Source organism: Corvus moneduloides, chromosome 11 (assembly GCF_009650955.1).
Source record: "Corvus moneduloides isolate bCorMon1 chromosome 11, bCorMon1.pri, whole genome shotgun sequence".
Lineage (NCBI taxonomy): Eukaryota > Metazoa > Chordata > Aves > Passeriformes > Corvidae > Corvus > Corvus moneduloides.
This window is the reverse complement of record NC_045486.1, coordinates 925946-950710: the sequence shown is the minus strand read 5'-3', so window position 1 is coordinate 950710 and position 24765 is coordinate 925946. Positions and strand designations below refer to the sequence as shown.

Sequence of the window (24765 nt, the reverse complement as noted above, 5' to 3'; positions counted from 1 at the left end):
TCTTACCTAGTGCTAGCCTTGAGAGCACCTCTACCTTCACTCTTACAGTCAAAAACCATCCCTCCTGTACTGCATCCTCATTGAGAGACTTCAGCCTCAACTCAGTTTTTTTAAGACTCATTTTCATCTGGGTTACGACCATCTCTTAAGATGTTTCACAATACAGGGAAATCTGACTAGCAATTGTTCAGGGTATGACCCTTGTTCCAAGAACATGGACTGCTGTTTGCCCAGGAAATTTTAATGGCTTCTGCTCCAGGTTAATGAAGCTTCCAATTGATAATATCCCAGTAATTTAATAGCTTGGTTGATGTGAACATCCTGAACATAAATCATTGTCTTGGGTTGATATTTCTTGGTGGCCCTGGTACAAGTAGAATGTCAAATCAATATTTTTTTTTAAATTACAAATACAAAACCAACCAAACAAAACCCCAACCAACCAACCAACCATCAAAACCCCCCAAACAAACAACCACAAAAAAACCCACAGGAAAACAAATGATCCAGAAAAACCAAAACACACACTATACCATCTTACTAAAAAAGAAAAAAGAAACCCTCCACAACTCAAAGTTGTTTTCAACAACAAATACATAATTCTTCCTTGCAGATGACCTACAAAAGAGTTTTTTAAATATGTTACACTGCTATTTTTTCCATTGACAGCTTATAAAAGAACAAACATAACATGTCCTTTCTGCTATGAAACCTCTTCCCATTAACCCATATTTCCTTCAACTGCTGGAATATGAATAGCAGGAAATCTGATCCTTTCTGGCTTTGTTGGAGAGGTATTGAAGACCCAGATACTTGCAGCTAAGCTGACAATACAAGAAAGCTCAACTTTTAAAACCAAAGTATTAGTCACTGCAATAAAGTATGTACCATAAACCACCTGAAACCAGACTGACTAAAAATGTTTCTTCCTTTTAAATAGATCAGTCAACACATATCCAGGCACCTTAGCCTGACACGGATAATGTCCCCTATAAAAATATAAGAACCCTTCCCTGTAAGTGGCAAAAAACCCAAAAAGCTTATGGTTTTCCTTCTACTCCCAGCTCATCTTTGAATTTTGCCAGTGGCTCTACACACTGGGCTGGCTGCTATGCAGAGCTCCACAAAAGGCTCCCAAATAAAAAGAAAATAGTTTGAATGCTTTTAGTATTTTCACATTTCTTTGTCCCAACAATGCAGCTCTGTCCTCTGGGAAGGAGCGTGCTCAGGCCGAACACAGAGTGTTATTTTCCCCATCCCATCCCCGTGGAGCGGCCCCAACGCACGGTGCTGCCCCGGCTCTGCAGGGACACCCACAGCCCACATCCTGCTGCAGCCTGGGACAGGGCCCTGTCCCACCACGGCCAGACCCCCACAGGAGGCAGAACCTGCACCCAACAGAGCTACAGGCCCAGGTGACAGGAGAGGGAAAACAGGGAGATCAAACCAGCACTGATGACAGCAGCAATCCCAGCAGGGACTGGATTTCCTCTACTTCTGCACCAAGAGGAGGGAGCTCCTGGGAAGTTCACCATTGTTTTCTTCATGAAACACCCGATTTTAAAGTCAACCAAAATATTTCCACTGAAATAGGCAGGTAGACTTTCAAAGACCAGTATGTTTCTCTCCTGCAGAACACGGCGTTTCCTAGAACTTACTGTCCTGATAAAATGCAGCCTTCAAAAGCTAAAGAGGTCTTAAAAACTACTAAAACTTCATCTCAGCCATGTTTCTTCTGCTGTTCACATTTCCTGTTGTTCACTGAATTTATACATGGCGCTTTCTGACAAATTCTCCACATTCTGTGCCGTTTGGGACAAATTCCAGAAGACTTTGCAGAGGACTCCCATGAGGAAGCCAGAGCTCAAAGCTCCCTGGAAGAAATCACTATAACTGGAGAAGCATTAACCATACTCCTGAAAGACATGGACTTCTGGTATAACAAACCTTTTCTAATCACTAAACTGCTCAAACCACAGATTCTGCACATTCATGGGGAGACTCTTGATGTGCAATTTTTACCCCCACATCCAGAACATATCAAGCACTTAAAACAAAATCAGCATCTCAGCAGCACAAGTGGGTTTCCTTATTTTAATGCTGAGCACAAGCTGGGCCACAAAGATTGCTTGCTGTGGAGCAACAGTGGCAGAAAAAACTTAAATCACTCTGATGAGAGGATGGACAGTAGACACTTGATTTCATTCCCTCAGTGTCACAACACACAGCAGCTTGCTGACTGATTTTTTAAAAGCAAACTCCAGCAGCATCACCAACAGCAAACAGAGGTGCAGAACCTGGGTGTTCAGTGGTGACCCAGGGCTCTGCCCAGCAAACTAGCCAGATCCACAACCCCAGTACGGCTGAGATCCAAGAAAGGAGAAAGACCCAGGACGTACGGTTCCAGAGGCAGGCAGCAAGTCCTCCATCCTGAGCGTGCGGTGAGGGCAGCATGCAGTGTGACCCCCAGCACCCCTCCACTGGCCAAACACGCTGTACCACAGAGCTGCGCTGGCAGAGCCCAGAGCCAGCCCTGCTGGGTTGAGCTCTGCCTGCACAAAGCAAGACCTTGTAACACGATGCTGTAGTGCCCTGGGTGTCTTGGCAGGAGCCCCAAATGCATGTTTGAAAAAGCAACTGCAACCCTGAACAAGCAAGGCATGAATGCACTGCAGCAGAGCCACCGAGGCTGCTAAAAATACTTCATCCCTGACCCTTGTCAGGAACACATCTCAAGTGAGAGTCTACTTTTCTGGAGAATAATAAAACCAAAAAGCAAAATAGCTCTGCTGGCAACAGTCTTGGAAGTTTATTTTAAAAAAAAAAGCAAAACTGCAACATACTCTTGAACGGAAAAACACCTCACATTTTATTCCAAGGGGAGTACTGCTGCACTGAAGGACACGCTTTACACCTCTTCTACAGCTCTGGGCCAAGGTGCAACCTCAAGATCTCTTCATCTGCAACCTGCCACAGGAGATTGCTGAGGCTCCTGTTACAGGTTAAGGAGTCAACTGCAGACAAATCCAACCCCTGCCCTGCTGAAGGCAGCACAGACACCTTGTGCATTGTGCAGTCCTGTATGAGATAGATGAAACACCTGTCACCTGGCTGGTATCCTGCAGTGGGTGCCCTGTACCAGTCAGGAACCAGAGCAAAACAGAAGCTGTCAGATTGGAAACGGCTAAAAGCCACAGTGCACCTGCTCCCTCCCTCCAGCAGGACAGAGACGAGGCTCTCCCGGGGAGCAGGAGAAAACCACACGCAGAGCCACAAAGCACAAGGTGCTGAACAGATCCCAGGTGAGAACCAGGGAAAACACTTTAAGATGAGGCTTCTATTTTACGCCTGGAGTAAGCACAGCAAACAGACCCTGTATGTTTTGGGAAACCGCTGGGTGGTGATCTAGACAACGTATTCCTCTGGGGAAGAAGAAGTGAGAGAACGTCCTCACAGAGTACTGCCTTGCAGGTAGACAACTGTGTTGACCATCTATTCATAACAGATCTAGCCTTAAAAAGAAAGTTAAAGAGATGTGAATTTTTTCACTGAGCATGTTTTCACACAGATTATGTTCTGTTAATTACTAATCAGCCTGGCTGGCACTACCATGGTCATTCAAGGAAAACAGGCGAACACCAAGTCTAAGAGACACTACACCGTATTTCCCTCATGGATCTTAGGTCACAAACATGGATAAGGTACATGAGCATACTCTCTGGAACTGTAATAACTACCTGCTTAGTAGCAATCTGACCTGATTATGATGATGCTGTTTCAGGGGAGGTCTGCTCTGTCACATACTGTCCCTAGGGTGGCCCACCAGGATGCACCCCCCAACACCAATCTACCAACCACTCCCACTGCTTGAGTTCTACATTTACGCAGCAACCCTGCTCAACAGCAACATCTGCAAAGGCCTTCTTTAAAGACAGGACAATGAAAAAGGTGCAAGAACTGCAGAAATACTTCAAAAAGCTGGTAACAACAAGACATGGGTTTAAAAAGGATAAATCTTGTACTGCTCCTTCTGCCATCCCCCAGTGCCAGAACACGAGCTTGGTTTTCTGACTTAACTGCTACCTCACTTGGGCTTACAGTTTTGGAGAAATAAATGCACTTCCAGTTTAGGTAGTGAGAGCACACCTTTTGTTCTGACAGAAGTCCCTATCAGCTAATCAGTAACTATTACCAGTTTTTAAAGGGAACCTTGTCCTATCTTCTTGTTCAGCAAGAGCACAGGTAGTTCCAGGACTCATATGCTCTAAATCCATACTTAGAGCATGAACCTTTGCAGAAGTTACCATAGTGGATACCTCTCTGATAACCCTACAATGCATCAGAATTAACATGTTATTCCTTCCTTTCACACCGGTTTAAGTTTTTATTCTGCTGAATATTTGGAAGGCAAGTCCTTTCTTGTGACTACCTTTTTTTTTTTTTTCTTTGTTAAAATTTAAAATTTTCACCTGTCTCAATCTAGGTTAACTCAAAGTATGTTCTAAAAAAATTGGTAAAAATTAATTCAGGAGGCTGTAATCTAACTCAGGTTGGTATATTTCTAGGGTTTACTGTAATCACACATTGATCCCAAGACACATTCATTCATTCTTAGTTTACCACACAGGCTCTGTCTAATATTTTGTCTTTATGACCACTCAGATGGAAGGTAAGGTCCCACCTGGATCACAGTGCTGCCACAGGTGACTGGGTCACCTCTCCAAATCACCACTAAACAGCATTCACAGCTGCAGAGTCCTGCCAGACTGGGACATCAGTCACTAACTGCCCACCAGGACAGCACGCTGCCAAAACCCCACCTGCACCCACAACAGCTCCCTGTGCACACAAACGCTCTCTGCACAGGCTGCTCCAAAAGGCTTTGTGGCTGTCTGGCAGTGCCACGGACATAACCCAAACTAACAAACATACAAACCCCATACTGGGCTAAAGTGAAATTTGTTGCTGTGGCAATAAGCTCATAGAGAAAATAAGCTCATAGGACTTCCACTACTTCTAATCAGTATCTTAGAAACAAAACAGCAAAGGCAGGGTCTTCCTTGGCCGATGGCTGCTCCTTCCCCCCAGGCAGCACCTGTCTGTGCCATCCCAGCTCTATATCACTGTCCTGCTCACAGCTGCTGCCGGAGCCGTTCCCTGACCTTTCAGTAACATCACCCAAGATAAGTGAAGAGTTCCAGTAGAGCATGTTTCACTAACCCAGCTTACTGGAACTAGTGTTCAGCAACCAAAGAGTACAGTTGGAGTTGCATAGCAAATCCCACCAAAACCACCGTCTCTCTTTTCCAGCTGTGCAATCCTTGGCACTGCTGTCACGGAGGGAATCACACACAAGCACAGCAGGGACCTACTGACAGGCAGCACTCGCTGTCCTGCCTTCTCCTGTCCTGACTGCCCCATGACTCTCTCCATCCCAAAACGTGGCCTCAAAGTAGGCAATAAAACTTTTCTGAACGTACCTAGTTGTTTTTCTGCTTCCTGACAGGACTATTCCCACACATTTTTAATGACAACTGTCATTGATTAGCTGAAAACAGCTGTTTTAAGACAACAAATGTACCCACAGAGGACAAAACATAAACTTCACTCAGAAGACAGTCCAGACCAGTGCATGAAAATACCCCCTCATAAGCACCTCAGCCAAATAATTGCTGCAGAGTGTCTCACATTGTTAAAAATAGAACTAATTTCTGCACTGGCAGATGGAGTTTCAGTCAAAATATCCACTGAGCCACTTGAATAATCAAGTGTTCCTTCTCTGTGGCATAACAAAGTAGGTAAAGCAATTTACTGCCATTTATAAAAATTGGGATAGAAATACTGTTTGCTAATTTTTCAGCAAATAAATGAATAACAATAAGGTTTACAGCACTGAGCAGCAAGCCTCTAGCTGAAATGCTGCCAAGTCATCAACACCGTTCTCTACATACTGGCTATTTAATCCCCCAGGTTAATTACCTCCTGGAACAGAAAAGTCATTTAATCTAGAAATCAGGTTTATTCAGAAGGCAGCAGAACGAACTCTAGACCAGCGATCCTCAGTGACCAGAAAGACAGAGTTAGACAGAGGGACAGAGAGCAGCTGATGCACAGTGAGGTTTTTAAAAAGTATATATATGGTTTTTTAACAGCTACATGTAAAATGCAGTCTTTATGATAATACAAACCTTGCATTATTGTCCAAACTGCTCGTATTTCACAGAGACAAGTTTTTATTTTCAAATCTTCTTAGCATTTCATAGAATCACAGAACAGTTTGGGTTGAATTGGATCTTAAAGACCATCTAATCCCAACCCCCTGTCAGGGGCAGCTTCTCTGGGCAACATGTGCCAGGTCCTTACCACCCTCATAGCCAAGAATTTCTTCCCAATCTCCCACCTAACCCTGTCCTCTGTCAGAGTGAAGTCATTCCCCTTTATCCTGACATGTTATGCTCTTGTCTAAAGTCCCTCTCCAGCTCTCTTGGAACCCCTTTAGGCACTGGAAGGCTGCCCTTCAACAAATCTTAATAACCTTAAACACTTTTTCTCTCTAAACGTGGAAGTTAAATAATGTCAAATTTCCCTTTACCTTGCTAAAACTATTAATTCTGTAAGTTTAAAAAAATACAAGGTCATTTTCCAGATGGATGAATTAACAAAACCATTTTGTAAGAAACACTGTGAATGGAACCTGGCCATGCTGGGCCAGGACATAAGCAGGTAAGAGGAGGACGATCATTGAGACATGTCCAAGTACACTAAAAATTTTCCATTAGATGAACTGTGACAAGAATCCAGGCACAACATCTGGAAACTACAGAACAGCCTGAGCAGTCAGGCCGAGTGCACTGCAGCACGTGTGCATTTGCTAACACTATAAAGCCCTGGCACTGCAAAGCTGCACAAACTCCACCAAGTGTTCATTCCATGCCACATCAGCCAGAGCTTCTCAGTTTCTGCATGGGGCAGCAGACAAGCAGCTGAGCTGGCACTCGGGTCTCTCTTCTACCCAGCTTCCCCCAAGCTTACTAAGAAGCCTCACCAGCACACCAGGAGAGGCACATCATCTTCCCAAATCCAAGCAGCCAGGGCCCATGGGAATGAGCCTGGTACCAGCAGGGAAAGCCAAGTTCCTTGGCCTCTGTTGGAACACACAGTCCCTGGTAACCCAATCCTGTCCAGCTGTCAGCACGAACCTGACCACGGCCCCAAGAGCACTTCCGCAGCACGGCCAGCTAATGGGCACCCCAAAAAACCCACACAAACATAGGGCAACAGCAGCAAAGCAGCACGTACAGACTGCACAGTACCTAGTGCAGGAGCTTCCTTAGTTAAAAGCAGAACAGCGTAAAGTTTATCCCTTCCATTACCCTGAAAGGATACAATTTCAGTATTTAACAACAGTTAAACAATAAACATTTGGCTGACTAAATTCCAGCGGCTCTCCAGTGACACCTGCAGCAAGGTCCACTCTCTGCATTTCTGAGCAGTAGTAGCAAGTTCCGTATTTCCGGAATTTTACCAGTATTAGGATAACATGAAACATAGCACAGTCCTGACTTTTAAATATCTAACAAAATAATTAAGTCTAGGGTCATGTAAAAGGATCCTCTTTGAATCTTCACAATTCTCCTGCCTCCATCAATACAGAGGGATGATAAACCCACTGGCACAGGCTGTCATTGAAATGCTGAAGTTGACCTACTGTCCCTCACAGTTCTCCACAGTTTTTCCCACACAATGAATGAAGACATTCTCATGGTATTTTACATAAGAAAACTCACAAAGACTATGTAGAAATAAAGTAGTTAGTGAAGAACTAGAAAAGATCAACATATCCCAATAGTTTTGAGAATATTTGGAACAGAAGAACAAGTGCCCCTTCAAACCAGACCCCAACAACCACACTCTACATAGGAAGGATTTCTCCTTAAAGCAGATGTTTATATTATGTTCAGTGTGAAAAACAGATGAACGACAGCTAATGAGTTCTGAAACTAAAAACCTGCAGCAATCAGCTTTCTGGTTTTGCTGGACAACCACACCACAGGCATTTGCTTGGAGAAATCTGTAGCACTGAGGCCACAACAGCTCTGTGGTGCCCAAGTCCTGCTAGTATTCCATGCTGCGTTGTAGGGGAATCCAGGGACTCCTCACGTGGGTCTGGAGAAGCAGGAGATTCAGCCACACTGTGTGCACTGTGACTGAACCGCAGTGGCCAAGAAAACTCCTTGCCCAGCAGTCTGCGACCCAATTATTTTAAATCTACAACAGCACAGTGACTTCTTTGCACAGTCTTTAGCTTTTTCGCTCTCTGCTGGCATGAAAAGCAGTACTTTCTTCTTCCTCTTTACTTTTCACGCAAACGAATAAAATCCTATATTCTTTTTGGTGGGCAGAAAAGAAACTTTAGTCCCACTCCAATACAGCAGTTCCAAACACCAATGACCTTTGGGCACCAGTTCTGCACCTGCACATGCTTTGCAGTTCAGGCTCCACTGGGACACTGCCTCCCCATTAACCTGAAGCTCTTTATTTCCTCTGCTCCTGTTGCCAAAGTCAGCAGGCTGAAATAATTTATTTCTGATGATAGAATATTTCTTTCCTCTGTAAGTTTTTGTTCATCACCAACAGGACCCTGGGACATTTCACACCACAGTGTAAGGCAGTGGGTTTCAGTGCGCTTCTGAGACAGACGTGCCTGAGCAAGCACAAACCGTGCCTGCACAAAGGCCATCCTGTGCTAACTTAAGCATTCCTTCAAATTCCTTTTCTTTGGGAGAAGTTAGTGATGCTAGAATGGAGACTTTTACTAGTTACAGATTTTCTGAACATGACTTCAGTGTTCACAGGCTTCCAAGAGTTAAGTAAGACCACAAAATGTGCAGATAATGCAGAGAAAATATTTTTCTGCAGTGTAACATTTACCAACAGCACTCCAGGAAAAAAACCACAACACCTCCTTTGTAGCAAAACTCAGTATTCATTCTGGTGATCTTGGATTTCATTCTTGCTAAGCGTGTGCCCTTTGAATGCCCTATCACAAAACTCAAACAACAGCACTTACAATATTCTGTTTAAACATTTTATTACTCATATTTCAAATCTAAATACAATTTTCTGTTTCATGCAAATCTTTGAAGAACAAAAACCTTGCTTCATTTCCTTAGAAATTCTTCCTGCCTGTTTTAAATTGTCTCAAAGCTGACAACTCAAGAAGGAAATGTTTTCTATGCTGAACTCCCTATTCAAATACCAGTTGATCTCAGGGAGATCCAAACTGTGTCTCAAGTTAGGAAAAAACAAAACCAACAAACCCAACAATAACAAAAACAACCAACCAAACACCCAAAATCAAAAAACCATCTTGCTCCTTTACTTTTCTTGTCCATAGGAAAGGTTGCTGTAAGGTGAACAAGTCAGCTCCCTCCACTTTGGGAACACTGAGCAGGTATTACTGAAAGAACAGGCAAATCCCATCTTTGAACAACCAAAATCCTATGAATGAAACCTCAAACATCCTCTTCTCTGCTCAAACGCAACTGTTTACAATTAATCTCTGACAAGAATTATTTTGGAGGCCATTGTTGCATTCTTTGTCACAAGAGGATGTCCCAAACTGGATATCATGTAAATGTTAAGAACTAACTCCTCTTGCTCCCATTATTTCATTTCCCTTGAACTTCTGAGGCCTTCCTCCAGTGTAAGAGCTTTTCCTTTCCTTCTGGAAAGGACCCAGTTTACAAGTGCATCTTTATCACTGACTGTCACATCCAGAACAGAAAGACTTTCAAAATGAGAGCAAACTCTTCTCTGCCCCTGAAGAAACACTGGCTGAGGAAAAAGCCAGCTGGTTTGTCACAAGGAATTGAGGGGAAAGAGGCAAATTCTACACAAGCCAAAATCTCTACAAAGGACCCCTAAAGGTAACTAATTCAGAGTAAAGATGCCAACAATTGTAATGCTTCTTTTGATCCCTGATGTGAGGAAATTCCAATTGTTACTGCCATCCAGCCATATGTAAGCACCTATTATAAAGTACGATAATTTTCTGGAAACTGCCATAAGCTGTAGAATTTCATTATTACAAGGAAAGATGCATTTCTGTAAACTGCACTGCCCTATAGTCTGTATTTACAGCCTTTTACATCATAAGTCTATTTGGCAAAGAGCCATTACATGCAATTTGCCAGACCCCCAGCTGGCATGGACAGGGCTGATTCTCTGGATTACCAGTAATGCTTTCTCCACAAAGAGAAGTTCCCAAATCCTATCTCTAACATCTCTGCTGGTGTAGTTCTATAGACCCTTGTAAATATCAATGTGGAAGATGCTTCAAGTTTATTTTATTTCCTCAGTGTCATGGCATTCATGGAGCTGTTACATTGGCACAGAACAAGCCCCTCAGGAACCCTGATACTCCAGCTTGTTCAGTCAGAGCACCAGAAGCCCATTTCCTCTTCGTAAGATCAAGATAATATCTCTATAACATTCTTCCACATGTTCCTCTGAGCAAGATGATGCAGTGGAAGTTTCTTTAGAACCCATCATGCCTAGAAAAGTTCACAGCATTTCTAGTCACTCATTCCACACCAGCATGGCCAGCAATGCTTAGAGAGCTGTTTGCATCTTGCCACCTTTCAGCCTTGTGTAGACAAGCCTTTTGCCTGTACATCGTGAAAAATATCTGCAGGAACAGATTCAAACCCAAGTAACGTGAGGAGCGATACACTGAGACGCTCCAGTTGGCTTGTCTATAATAGGGCACTCAAACAGCCAACACAAGCAAATCCAATGCTACCTTTCCCTTAGAAGCAACAGGAAATTTCTGGATAACTGCCCTTGCATTGACTATGAGAAGCTAATCTCCTGCATGACCCAAGGGAGGGCACACACCTGAGTTATGGTGAGGTGTGCCTGGGACAGAATTGCAGCATACAACAAAGGCTGCTGTGAAAGTGAGCAACCTTCTATCAGATGCCCCCAGCAGTAAGTTGCATCACCTCTATCATGAGAAGAAGGTTAAATTAAAGGTAATCCACTGAGCTACCAATGTGGTAATGAATATGTCCTTCTACAGAAGGTCCCATTAGATCCAACTACCCCACTGGCCTTGTTCAGCCACGGGTACAACAATGCCACTCCAATTCCACAAGGAGGGCAAATTTGAAGAGCCACAGGGAAACTGTGTGCCTGCTGCTCTGTAAAACACGAGAATTGGGTTGAAATGCATCAAATTTCCAAATCTTCCTCTTACTTCTAACTTTTCCTCGCTATTAACTGCAGCCAAGCGACACTGGTTATCGGCTGTAAGGACTGTTTTACCGAGAACTCCGGGAGAGCTGTTACTTGGTAGCAAACAGATACACTCTATCCTGTTGTATCTGCCTGAGACTACACGCAACTCAAGAGGTAAGAGACCCTGAGGAAGCTGCAGCAACGCTGCAGGAGGAAGTTTTTTTACCTGTATCAGTGACAAGGAGAAATGCAGCCTGTGCTGCCAAGCACAGTCACTCCCTGTCACCTTCGCACAGGCGAGCTTCTTTTAGCTCAGCTCTTCCCAGGTTAGATCAACATAACACACTGAAGTTCCTCTCCCATAAAGCAGCTCCATGCACACCAGTGGCAACACAAAGATAGTTCAGATGCTGATAAATCCAGACTGTACTTGAGAGCAAAAGACTTAGGCCTGAAATTATTAATATTTTAATGTGTTGGTTAAATGAATGGAATATCAATCACAGTTCACAAAAATTACCTTTTTTGGCCTTTTCTTTCTTTAAATTGAACTTAATTACTTGGCTCACTGGAATCTTTCCCAGGAAAGGAGTACCTTTAAAAAAAGGGGATGCATGATACCTTATAAAACCATCCTCAAATACTGTCAATTTGTCTCCATTATTCCCCTCTCACAAAACCAGGTAAAACATCTCAACAAACTCAAGTTGAGTAACAGCTGGATACAGTTTTGTACTATCACCCCAAGAGTGAGGAATTTCCCTAAATGTAACATATCAGCAACAGCCCTTCTTGAGATCTCGGGCAACAGTAACTGCAGGGCCTCCAAGGATTTCCAAACAGTACAAGATAGAGAGCAGTTTGAACCAAAATACTTCGAAAACACTTTGGATACTTAAGGAGGAAGGGAAAACAAATGAAAAGAAAAGAAGAAAAAAAAAGAAGAAGAAAAGAAAAGGCATGGAGACCTCCCACACCACCAGAGGATGACAAAGTGAACAAACCAAATTTGGCCAGGGGAAGATGTTTGTTGAACCACTCAAAAAAACCCATCAAGTATTTTCCCTTTAAGTCATAACATAAAGGTGCAATAAATGCTGACTCAAATTTGTAACAGTTGCAAACATTTAAGTCGGCAAACTAACATGGAACTTAAGCAGTAATTCACAAATAATAAACAGTGATTTGGTATACATGAAATAAGAAGTAATACTTGAAGATAGGTCTGTGTAAAACTTCCTGAAATTCCTGATACAAATTGGTTATCAAATGCAAACATTTCATGAATTAAGATATGGTTAAATGCTTATACAGCTCTCTCCAGAACAGTACTTCAGAATTGGATAGCCATTATGTACATAAGAGAAAGGCACTAACCTCATTCATAGAAGGAAGATGGAGACTGGGAAAGCTGAAATGATTTGATGGAAGCCATGCAGTGCAAATAGCCCCACAGAAACGGAAATCAGCTCTTGGAGATTAAAGCCTGGGTCATGAGGCCATATTTCTCCTTCCTGCATGAAGTCCTACTTTTTCTTTGCTCAAGTTTTATAAGCACTAGTGGCAACATTTTTCAGTTTGTAGCTCTCTAATATGCACAGTCCCATTCTATTTGAAGCCTCCAGCATTAAATGTGGTTAGAAACTGCAATTTTGACCTTGCAGCTGCATAACATAGGCACACCATCTAATAATGTCCAATTTCACACAAGAAGTGGACACACCCCAGGAGCAGGTGCTCCATGTCCCATGAAAGGACTTCCCAACTCTGAAGTCTAAGTCAGCGTCCATAAAAGAACCAAGGTTTTCACACAAGAAATACTAACAAAGTACTGTTTTATTTTTATACAGTCTGTCAATCATTGCATTTCAGCTGATAAAGGTATCAGCAAAATTATACATATTTTCTATGCTTTCCTTCCAGCAAATGAAAGATGCTTTGTAGCACCATTTGCCCCCCTTCCCCCAAGGACTCCAACACACAGGACTTCCCAGTGCCATCTAAAGCACAACAAGGAGACAGGGAGATGCAGTTCTCATCCTACATCTGAACTGAGATAAACACAATCCTAAAACAAAGACCAAGCTCTCATTTTCCCCTTTGGTTCACCATACTGTAAGAGTTACGCAACTTTTTACAGTTAAAACACAGCAGTTAAGAATATGTCAGGGCCAGACAATTGTTTAAAGTAGGTTTGACACAATCAGAGCTAATGCAGTGCAAGACACAATTGTGTCAGACAACATAAAAATGGAGAGAGCCAGAAAACCAAATTGAACACAGTTCTCCTATAGTAAAAAATCAGTACAAACATTTTTCCAAATCACTCTTCCCACCTCAATAAACAAGGATTATAACGGAGTTATCCAAATGAGTTCATGTTAAACTATTTTGGCTGCCCTACACAAATAAAGCTTAGATACAAAGCTCATTACTAACTAGATCAAGTGTCTTTTGAGGGGAAGATTAAACTCCAGAGTGTCTGTGGAGACTTCTACTGCTTACAGACACAGCTTGACACGTAACAAGGCAAACCCTTAAAAGATGCAAGTTTTGCTTTTCCCTGAAAATGGCCACAACAGTTTCTTTAAGATGAGGAGATACTAAAAAAAAATTACAAATAAATTAGAAAGATACCACATTATTGCAGAGCTGTAGCTTTTCCCAAGGCAGTTTGCAGGATGTGAATTCTGACCTATTTTAAATGCTGACAACAGCATTTTAGAATTCTGATGACTGCATTTTAAAACCTTTACAAATACACACACGGGAGTTGGGGGCGGGGACAGAGAAGAAGAGCTTAAATGTAAAGTGAAAATTCAGCTTGCCTTTTAAGAGTCCAATAATGTAACTCCTACATCCAGAGTCAAGTCTGCTCACTGGGAATGGTGTGATATACAAACAGGGCTGTGCTGGCAGCTCTAGAACTGTTCGTACCTGCAGTGTCCTACACAGCCTTTATTCATGGACGGGTTTTTCCAAATGTTTTTCCAACTACGTGCATTGGATTGATTCAGTGACAAACTGCAAGACTACATAGATAACTACTCTCTCTCTTAAAGCAGCTTCCTGAAATAAATTCGAACACTTTCAATTATTAAACAGCAAAACCCGTACACGGCAACTCCTTTGTTCTGAAGCCCCGTGTTGCCAGTGAGGGCTATTGAGCCTGCACAGGGCAGGGCGTGCTCCTCCGTCCCTGCAGGTGTGTCGCTGGAACGGCTCACGCCGCTAAGGACCTTCTGCCCAGGACAAAGCACGCGTGTGAGTGCTCTCACAGGCACCTCTCGGGCACACCCGTTAGTTCCGCTGCCTCCCCCCACGTACCCCTGGCCCAGCGTCGAGGCTGCACCGATCCCCATAACCGGCATCGCTGCGGTACCAGCGGCCCCGGGCGGACCCCCGCCCGCCCCCCGGCCGAGCCTTTGTGTCCATGCCGGCGCGAACAAAGGCGGAGGCGCTCCCCGCCCGGGCGCGGCTCTGCCGGGACCCGCGGCGCACCCACCTTCGAGAGCTGCCTACGCAGGCTGAAGCGCTGCACCATGGTCCGCCGTGGGGCCGGACAGCGCGGCCGCGGCGGGCGAGGGGCGGCAGCCGGCGGCGCTCAGCGGGGGCTGCGCATCCTCGGGCGCCGGGGCCGGCACCGTGTCCTGGCCCAGCACTGCCCCGAGGAGCCCGGCGCTGGGCTGGGCCGGGCCGGGCCAGGCCAGGCCGGGCCGGGCCGGGCCGGACCGGACAGGACAGGACAGGACGGGGCGGGGCGGGGCACGGCGCTCCCGCCTGCCGCTGCGGGGGGCGGGCACAGGCACCGCCCCGGCACCGCCCCGGCACCGCCCCGGCACCGCCCCGGCACCGCCCCGCCGCCGGCGAGGCCCGGCCCTGCGGGGGTCTGGCGAGCGCTGCGCCCACCCCGGGGCCCCCCGTGAAGGGCGACCCCGTCCCAGCGCTCCCGCCGAGCCCCACCGGACGTGGACCCCGCGCAGCTCCCGCTCCCTTCGCATGCTGTGGCACGGGAGCGTCAACTCTGCCCCGGGAATCAGCACAGAAGACCCCGCTGCAATCACTAGAAAATAATTCAAGAAAGTATTTCTGTGTTCCCGCCATAAATATGCAATAAAGATGTGTGGTAAAACTGGTACATTTTGCAGTTCTTCAAATGCCGTGATAAGAGCGACTTTGGGATCCTGAAAGTGTTCTTCCTCCCCTCACAGCACCAGTGAGTGATGGACAGAGTACAATCCTGCAGAACAGTAAATTGCAAACCTCGGTTTGCAGCAATGCTCCGGGGGGGCTGCAGGGGTCCAGCAGCCAGGACACAGTGCCAGCCTGTGCTGTGCAGATGGGCCCAGCTCTCAACATATGGGCTCAGGCAGCTGCCAGGATGTTCATAAACAGAGGAGGTAAACTGAAAACCCCAAACACAATGAGGAGCTCAAAATCTCTAGAAATAAGTCTGTTTCTCATGTAGTCCTGTCTCAGCATTTTAGTTTTGGACTTCTTAGGATTTTATTTCCAACTCATTTTGTAATTGCCTCCTGTATGCAAAAGCAAGGCTTCCATTTTGCACTACACTGAAATGGCCATGGCATTGATATCTCTAGTACATGGCCTTACCCACACAGGAAAATAGTTTCTCAATAACAGCAAAATTACTGGATCAGGAACAGCTCCCATGCCAGAGCATGTTCCTGATGAGTCTTGACTCAGTATCAGTGCTGGATTATCCAGGACTGTGCTGCTCACTAGCAGGCCTTGGTTGCACTGGGTAGCAAGTACTGGCACAGTGGCTAAAAGGGATCCCATAGCATGCTCCAGCTACAACAAATCTGGGGCCCCAGATGGCACAGTATGTATGGGTATGGTGTGTACCTGTTAGGAATCAGTTGTGCATTGACTCCATACAAAATCCCTCCCAATGGCATGTACTAGGTAAGGACAGGTCACTATCATGCATGATTGCATAGTCTTGTAGAAAAATGAAGGTGCCTTAAGGCCAGAATATCTGCCTTGTTAAGGAAAATGTTTCTAGCCTATTTTTAAAGTCATCGGGTGATCTGGAGGATAGAGGAGACATTTGCAGCTGGGCCAAGGAAGGTTACGAGAAGGGTCAGCGTGGTTCTCTAAATAGACCTTGAAGGGAAAGTTAAAAGAAGATTAAACAGAGGTGCTTATCTTATAACTGTCATCCAAAAGTAACATCAATAGATGCATTCTTCAGCACCAAAACCCCAGCTGTGAAACAAGAGCAGGATTTCGTAGCATTCTGCCCAGTCAGGGGTAACTCAGGGGTATTGAACGCAGACATGTTCTGTACAGAAGTATTCCCTGCCAGAACTTGGACCCCTTCTCAAAATGCTCTCCTTTTTTTGAAATATATAGAAAGTACATTACCCAGTTACCAGGCCTCAGTTTTGTAATGACCATGTGGAGCTGACAGCACAGAAAACTAAAGGGACTGGGACACTAGAAACACCTCCTTGTACTAGCAGAGGAGACACCAGATGCTCAGGGGATTCTGCATCTAGCAGCTGCATCCTCCTCCTCCCTGAACTGGGTCAGTACTTCTTGTTCTGCAGTTTGGCTATATTCAGAAGCCTCATGCACACCATTCAATTCCTACTGCAGAAAATCCATACCACCACCTTGAACAGCTTGTGTGCCAGGAAAGCTCACGTGCCTACTTCTGCAGAGACCAACAGGGCAAATGTGTGTGAGATGAGAAGGAGAGTGTAAGAGTGTGTGAGAGATTGTGTGGGAGTGCGAGAGAGTGTGAGAGGGTGTGAGAGTACGAGTGTGTGCACACATGCAGTCAGTCACTGGTGCAGTGTGGGAGTCCACCAGAGCACTGGAGTAAAACACTGGAGCCTGGGCAGCCAGTTGGCCCTGTTACCTTATCTGCTGCATCCAAACCTCCCTGCTTCCATGCTACCTGACAGCAGATATCAATGGCTCTGGGTAATCAGCCTCTCATCCACTGGGCTTGGTGCCCAAGGTCCCAAGGACTACCTGGTACCTCCCCTGTCCTGCACCTGGGACACAGGGCGCCTCATTTCCTCCACAGACAGCTCTCCTTTCCCCACCAGGCTCCTGTGGCTCAGAGTCTGGGTCAGACAGATACAGATAAGGAATGGAGCCAGTTTGGCTGGGATATTATCCACATCAGACTGAGATGGGACTGTCAGATTAGCAAAATTGATGATAGCAACATTCTCCTTTGTCTCTGGAGCCAAGGCCTCACACTCAGCATTTCCAAACTGATGCTTATGATCTTCGCAGTTAATGAATGGCTCCTGCTCTGAACAGAGACACATGCAGCTCTTTGCCTTAAGCCCCTGTTGCTGGACTATTGTCACTTTTTTCCCCCCTAATATTACCTTCCTACAGCAATTCATTCCTGTGTAATAGCTTAATTGGTGAATTCTTCTGGTTTTATTCAAGAATATGATGGAGAAAATCAAGATTTCAGTAATAGGCACCAAATTTTATTTTCAAATTTAAAATGAAGTTGATGTAATGAACTAGTGCCTCTGACTGATATCCCTTCATGAGAACACAAAACACAATTAGAATTAATCTTTGGTACAAAATATCTCATAACTAATTTTTTTTAAAAATGCCCAGTAAGAATAGAATTTTTTGTTTTAATATCCCTCTCATGGAGATCTTCTACATCTTATTGCTTGTATGTCAAATTCACAGTTTTAAGCAGTTTTTAAAAAAAATTATCTTTTAGCACCATATAAAGCTAGAAGAAATACGTATGTATGAATTTTACACCAATGCTTGACACCTGTAAATGAACAGAAAGGCATCTTCCTGATAACTTCACCTTTTACATAGGGACCGCTTGAGATAACCAACAGAAGAGACATTTTCTTACTGCAGAAGGTTTTTAAGATTAAAATTTTATGTCTTGAAACCTACACATTCTCAGGATCAACCCTTTCAGCTTATTTTATATTTATTTCAAAATAAAACACTTAAAGATGCCTCAGTGTTCTGAATTCATGACAGCGAGCCCCAGGTCTCTGCATACAGCAGGGTGTGGGGTCCTACAGGAAACAGCACTGGAGTCAAGAAGTGTTTGAGTCCTCTTCCCGCGGGTTATGAAATTCCCCAGCTCCCGCGGCGTGTCCCGGGCGTTCCCCACGAGCCCGGGCGGTGCCCCCAGCGCGGCCCCGCAGCGCCCCCTGCGGGCCGGAGCGCCGCTGTGCGGCCCGGCAGCTCCGAGCCAGACCCCGCCGCGCCGGGGCCGAACCGCCCCAGCACCGCCACAGCTGCACCTCCTGCAGAACAGCCCAGCAGCTGTCCTGCCACTGACCAGGGGGGCATTTCACACATCATCTTATTCCACCCCGCTGTTGTAGGCAGGGACACCTTCCACTAGACCAGGTTGCCTCAAGCCCCATCTAACCTGACCATGAACTCTTCCAGGTTTGGGGTATATCAAAGCCCTTCACACTTAAGGATCACCAGAAACTCACATATTTAAAAGATGCCATCTCCACCTAAGAAAATTCTCATCAAGTTCACAAATGAGGTTGATGGAGAGGAAAAGAGAAACCTATGTCCCTTACTGCAGCATCTTGGCTGCTGAGAGGGGCTGCAGCCACCATCAGCATGTCTTCGCCTCCCTCAGTCCCCAACACTGCTAACCCAGGCCTCCACGTCCGCTTTAGTTCAGGCAGTCTTACTTTGGGTAAGACTCATCTGTCCTGCACACATTCAATGCTGGCAGAAAGTGGGACATGGACATAGCATTGCTCAGAGCAAAAATTACTTCAGTTTTTCCAGGGACCGTATTTCTGTTCCTGGCTAGCACCAGTTTGCTGCTCAAGTATGGCAGATTTCCACTCCTCATCAGCAAAGTCACAGCCTTCCCCTACTTGTAAAATATCTGAACATGCCCCAGAAAAATATCCTTCCTTCCTGCACACCATTTGGAACTGGGAGATTAGATTAGCTCTTTTATTCAGGTCTTCCACCTGCAAACTGCACAAGGCAGATAAACACACCCAGCGGTACCACAACCCTGCCTGATCCTAGCACCCTGGCAGAGTGTCATGGTACTACTCTATGTCTCTCCTCTCTGCCACCCACTTGCTATATGGGCTACTGCAAAGGAAAAGCCCAAGTTTTATTATTTTAACATTAATTTCCAACTAAATTACACTTAGAATTTCTACGTAACTGTTTCAGAAAGCACTCATGAAAACTTCGCAAAAAGGATGACAAATAAGATATATATCACAGTCAAAACTACAATTAGAAATGACTTAAAATGTTTTTGAGTTGCCATGGAATTTGATATTAGCACAGTAATGATCATAGATAGTGTTGGTACAGTGAACAACAGGCAAACAAAGCATTATCTTTAACTTTAGTGACATCCCCACAGTTAAAGACAGTGGGGATAAAGATAGTTCAGCCCCTTTCCCAAAGGCTCAAAATCATAATTTTATTGAAATTCACCCCAATCCTAAGAGAGATTTGGAGATATCTTGGATGGTATTCTACTGTGGAAGACGTGGACAAGTCAAAAACATTGGTGGCACATCTGCAGTGGCTCTGCTACCTGTTACAGCATGCACAGATCCCCAGAGCTTGCTCTATCATGGTTGAACCACATCAGCAGAAGATACAGCGCTGAGTTTTAACAGCACTGCCTACAGAAGGTAGCATTTTTAGCCTTAGAATTGAGCAACCAAGTAACCTCCCAGTGAAGGACGCCAGTTGTTGACAGCTTGAGGTAGTAACACCTCCACCCTGCCTAGAACACCACCACCGACTGTAGGACCTGAGGAACACTAGAAGGGCAAGTTAACCTGAAGGAAGGATTATATACACATATATACACGTATATAATGTGTATAACATTTTAATGCCAGTAATACTTTTTCTCTGGACCAATAATGACGAGACCCTTCAGACTTTAGTTATACTAAAACTCTTGGCTCTCCTCATACAGTGTGTGTGAGTGTGTGTCCTTCACCCACAAGTAAGACTTTGAGCCTAATGCCCCTCTCTGTTGCACAAAAGTCACTGTTACCAGAGAAGGAAAGCAGTTCCTGGTGCAGAATGGGTTTCTGGGGCAATTAAGCAACTGAAGACTAATTTCTGAGCTTGTGAAATAACCCTCAGCCTACTCCTGACCTATCTTAACGTGTAATTAAGCCGCCTCAGTGATCTGACAGTATCTTATCTTGCTGCAAGACACAAATAGTGCAACCCTATCACCGTGCACAGCACGAATGTCAGGCTGACTTTTCTGCTGGGAGCAGAGCAGCACAGGCACACGGGAGCCGGAGCTGCTCCGGCCACAAGGACACAGCTCCATTCGGATGTGCTGGGAGCCTGGATCTGCAGCTCCAGGGGTGTAGAGCACCAGTTTTAAGAAACAGATAAATTCCTTTTGTCCTGAAATGCTCCTTGTGCACTGTCCATCGAGGTTCTTGTACACCTGGCTGTCAGGGTACAGGTAGTTCCTGCTTCACCTTCCCAAATGAGTAGAAGTTCTTCCTTCATAGGAGCTGTGCAAGTTGGTGCTGGTTGAACATGACCCAGCTGCAAACACTGAAAGTGAAATGATTTCTAGCATTTCCAGTCCCTTACAGCCAAAATTACAAGATGTTTTACTTCGATTAATTACAAAAAAAAATTACCAAGTGCTTACCACCAATGTAAGCTGAACAGGAGAGCCAACACTAGAGTATGGTGCTAAGATTGCTTGTTCTTTGGGGTATGGGTTAAAGCCAAAGTCACCTTGCATAGATCCAGGACATACTGTTCATAGCCACAGTAGACTTTCCACGTAATTTTAATGTTATAAAATACTCTTATCTTTTGCCTTTTCACAGGTGGTTGTCCCAGGTGTGTTGCATGGTGTTTAGGACAGAAGAATTTGCAGAAATAGCTTCTGGCAAATAAGTTACCACTAAGACTATTTACAGTTGGAGAGCAAGTGTTCATTCTTTCACAACTGTGCAATGTATACTGAAAGGGCAGCACCTTGCTGTCTTGTTTACGTTATCATGCAGTGTGCAGACCAGTGTGAGCACTTGGAAAGAGTCACTATAAGTAATTAGAAAAAGCAAGCTTATTGCTGGTGGGTTTTTGATACTCATGGGATCGACATCTGGAAAATACTGATGCAGCTGCAAACTGAAAACTGTAAACTTAGGCCAAAAGTATATGCAGTCATTTTCTAAAATGTGGACATTAACAGAATATAGATTTAAGTTGATAACCAAAATCCAAAGATATTTGAAATATTTATGAAAACTTATTGTCAAAACTGACAAGTGGATGAGGACATGTGAAGTTCTGTCAGGATACAGTAGGACTGGAGTGGAGCCTTAAAAAGCTGCTCTATGAGAATCCCACCCCAGACAGTAAATACTTTCTCTCATCATTCCTGTAGCCCTAAGACAAGCAAATGGCAACCTGGAAATGTCTGGGCCTATGGAGGCAAAAAGCTGCAAATCCACCAAACTATTTTATACTAAATTAATCCAAGTTGGTCTGTCTTCTCAGTGATGCCAGAAGGTGTCAGCCAAGGGCTTCCACCAAACAGTCCAAACCAATTACCTGTCCAGAAGCAAGACTAAACAACCTGACTTCACTACAGCCATGCTCCAACACCAACACTGGTGTCATGCCCAGGCAACAGCAAACTGTACAGAGACCTCAGCAGTAAAAATCCCAATGAATGAGGTTCTACAAGGCCAAGTGCCAGGTCCTGCATGTGGGTCACCGGCACGGATAAAAGTTTATGCGGATACAACTGCTCCCCAAAGTATCAGTAGTTTCATATCTCTCAAATATCAATATTATTCTATTTGCCATGTCTTGACACATAAATAATTACCCCACAAAAAGCTCTGTAAGTACATGAGACCCAAATGAGAACTGTGCAGGCTCAATCATTTTCAAACAACCACTATCCTGATTTTCTCAGCTCAGTGGGTTGCCTCTACAAGAAAAGATCTATGCAAAAATATTTAGACTGTTTGAAATAAAAGACCAAGTGAAGTATCTCAGTAAGATTTTAATTATTACATTTTCAATGCTACAACACTTATTTCTCAGCTTCTATACAAAGCCTAACAACATGCCGCAGGATTATTACACATGCAAATATATGCAAATGAAGTATTCAGAAAAATCCAATCTGCTGTTTTGGGATAACATTTTGCCCTTTTACTTCAACAACAAATTGAGAAAACAGAGAATGGAACAATACTGTGAACTAAAAACATTTTGTGTGCAGAGGACTATTAAGAATGTATTCTCCCTTACGCCACAAAGTACTCAATGTTCTTAATTCCCATTGGGAGTGGAGGACCTCGGCACCACAGAATCAGGCTCATCCAAAACTCATTATTCTGCAGAACCATACAAACATGAGTTAACACAACATCAACCTATTTACAAGCAAAGTTACAACAGCACTGGAGTTTTCCACCTTTACCTGAAAGGGACTATCCCAGCCCTTGCTAAACTCCGACCGCTGCTTCAGGCTTAACCCTGTTCTGCACATAAACCAGTGCTTAAAGCAGAGATTGTATTATGCTTTTGTTGTATGGTAAGAGAACCTCTAAATTCTCTGAACAGCCTGAGCAGGCAGCTCTGTGAGCCCCAGTGCCAACGCAGTAACACTTCAGTCTGGCCCCAGCACCCAGGGTCCAACCCTGGTCCAGGGGCTTTGCAGAACAAACAAGAAATAAAGACTCTTGTCTCCAAAACTTTGCAGCATCCACTGCAAAGCATCCACTGACCTATCTTAACGTGTAATTAAGCCACCTCAGTGATCTGACAGTATCTTATCTTGCTGCAAGACACAAATAGTGCAACCCTATCACCGTGCACAGCACGAATGTCAGGCTGACTTTTCTGCTGGGAGCAGAGCAGCACAGGCACACGGGAGCCGGAGCTGCCCCGGCCACAAGGAAAACATAAAACATTGGCAGGGAAAAAAAATACCAACACCTAACCAACCAAACCCCCCACTCCAGTTAACAATCCAACATTTTGAGGAGATTACCCTCCTAAGCTTTCTGGCAGTGTGTTTAGTGGGGGAGGTTGTGTGTGTGTGTAACGGGGTTATAGACATGAAAAGGAAAGTGTAGGTGTATCTAATCAGGAGACAGATGGAAACTGACCCTGCCATGTGAAATAAGCAAGCTGGGGAAAGAAGAAGCTCCTGAAAAAGGAAGAGTGAGGTCTGATAAGACATTTGACATGCCAGAAACTCTGGATCAGGAGTGAAAGATAGACAATGACTACAGCTGTTTTTAAAAATGCAACAAAAATGACAAAATGGTGCCCAGCACATGAAGAAAGGTGACTTCCATCTGGTTCATATAGCTGGAACAAAGACACCAGGAAAGAAAGGGGTGAAAAATGGTGATGAGATAGGAGCTCTCAGAAGTTTAAACAGTCCAAGACAGAATAGAGGCAAGACAAAATAATATCAATACCATATCTGTTTAGCACCTTTTCCTTGCACACAGCACTCTTCATGTGACACAGGCAGAAGGGGACTCTGAGCAGTAGGCTGGAGAACCCAGCTCCAAGAGCTTTGCTGCTCTGAGCCCTGCCCTTCCACAGCTGCCCCATGGTGGGGCCCGAGTTTCTTAGTACACCAAGGAATTTAATTACAAAATTTCCTTTTGCACTTTTGCAATTTTCCTCGTAGACACCACCAGGCTGATAAAGTTTTTTTTTCCTTTTCCAAACTGTTCAGACACAGCACTTACTGCTAAAAAGCAAACATAACAGCATCGAGCAGGACCAACCCAACAAGAAAATAAATCACAAGCTTTAAACCAAGCTTAACACAGCATGTATGTAGGCAGTGTCAAGCATAAACTCAGATCACTGTGCAGCCTCACACAGAAGGATGAAGCTCAGGGCTTGACTCCACAAAACATGGAAGATATGGAAATAGTCTGGATATGTTTAACAGGTCTTAAGCTTCAGTAGTAAGCTAGACTGAAGCATGGGGGGTCCTGCTCATCCATGCCTGACAAACAGTTCTGCAACAGGTAACACTCCTGCCATTCCAATAAGAAGCACTGACAATTTCACAGCAGTCCCCAAAAGCACATAGAATAATGTGATAAAATAAGACTCTGATAAAATACAACTGAAGGCTAATTTCTCAGCAATCTAAGTCTGCTGACTTCCTACATCTACTCATAGCAAAACCTTCTGCAGTCACAATCAAATCTTATAAGCAGTAAGGGTGCACTGCACCCAAGTGTGTGCAGTGCCTGCCAGCTCCCTGACTGAACCCATCACCTCCCACTTCAGTGTCCCAGTGAGCAGGTACAGAGCATGTGAAGCAAACAAAATATTCATTACTCTTCCTAGGTGTCATAAATCTGAATACTGGGAGAAAAATAAAGAAGGAAAGGAAAGCGGAGCAGGGATTTCTGCCACAAGAGCAGTGCCAGCACAGTGACGGAGGTGACATGAGGGCACGGGCAAAGCCCTGTGCAGTTCTCTCTAACACCTGTTACC

General features: G+C 44.6%; 1 protein-coding gene across 5 annotated transcripts in view; it reads right to left on the bottom strand.

Moving 5' to 3' along the window:
- Positions 1–24765, bottom strand: part of TMCC1 (transmembrane and coiled-coil domain family 1) — an 80786-nt gene that overhangs the window by 36017 nt on the left and 20004 nt on the right. Inside the window, exon 1 of one of the 5 annotated variants that reach the window (XM_032120569.1) lies at positions 14747–14800. The exons of the other annotated variants lie outside the window; for them this stretch is intronic. Within the exon in view, the coding sequence (XP_031976460.1) occupies positions 14747–14785 (39 nt within the window). The 5' untranslated portion in view covers positions 14786–14800. Of the gene's footprint in view, positions 1–14746; positions 14801–24765 lie in introns of those variants that run through there. 5 annotated transcript variants of the gene reach the window in all.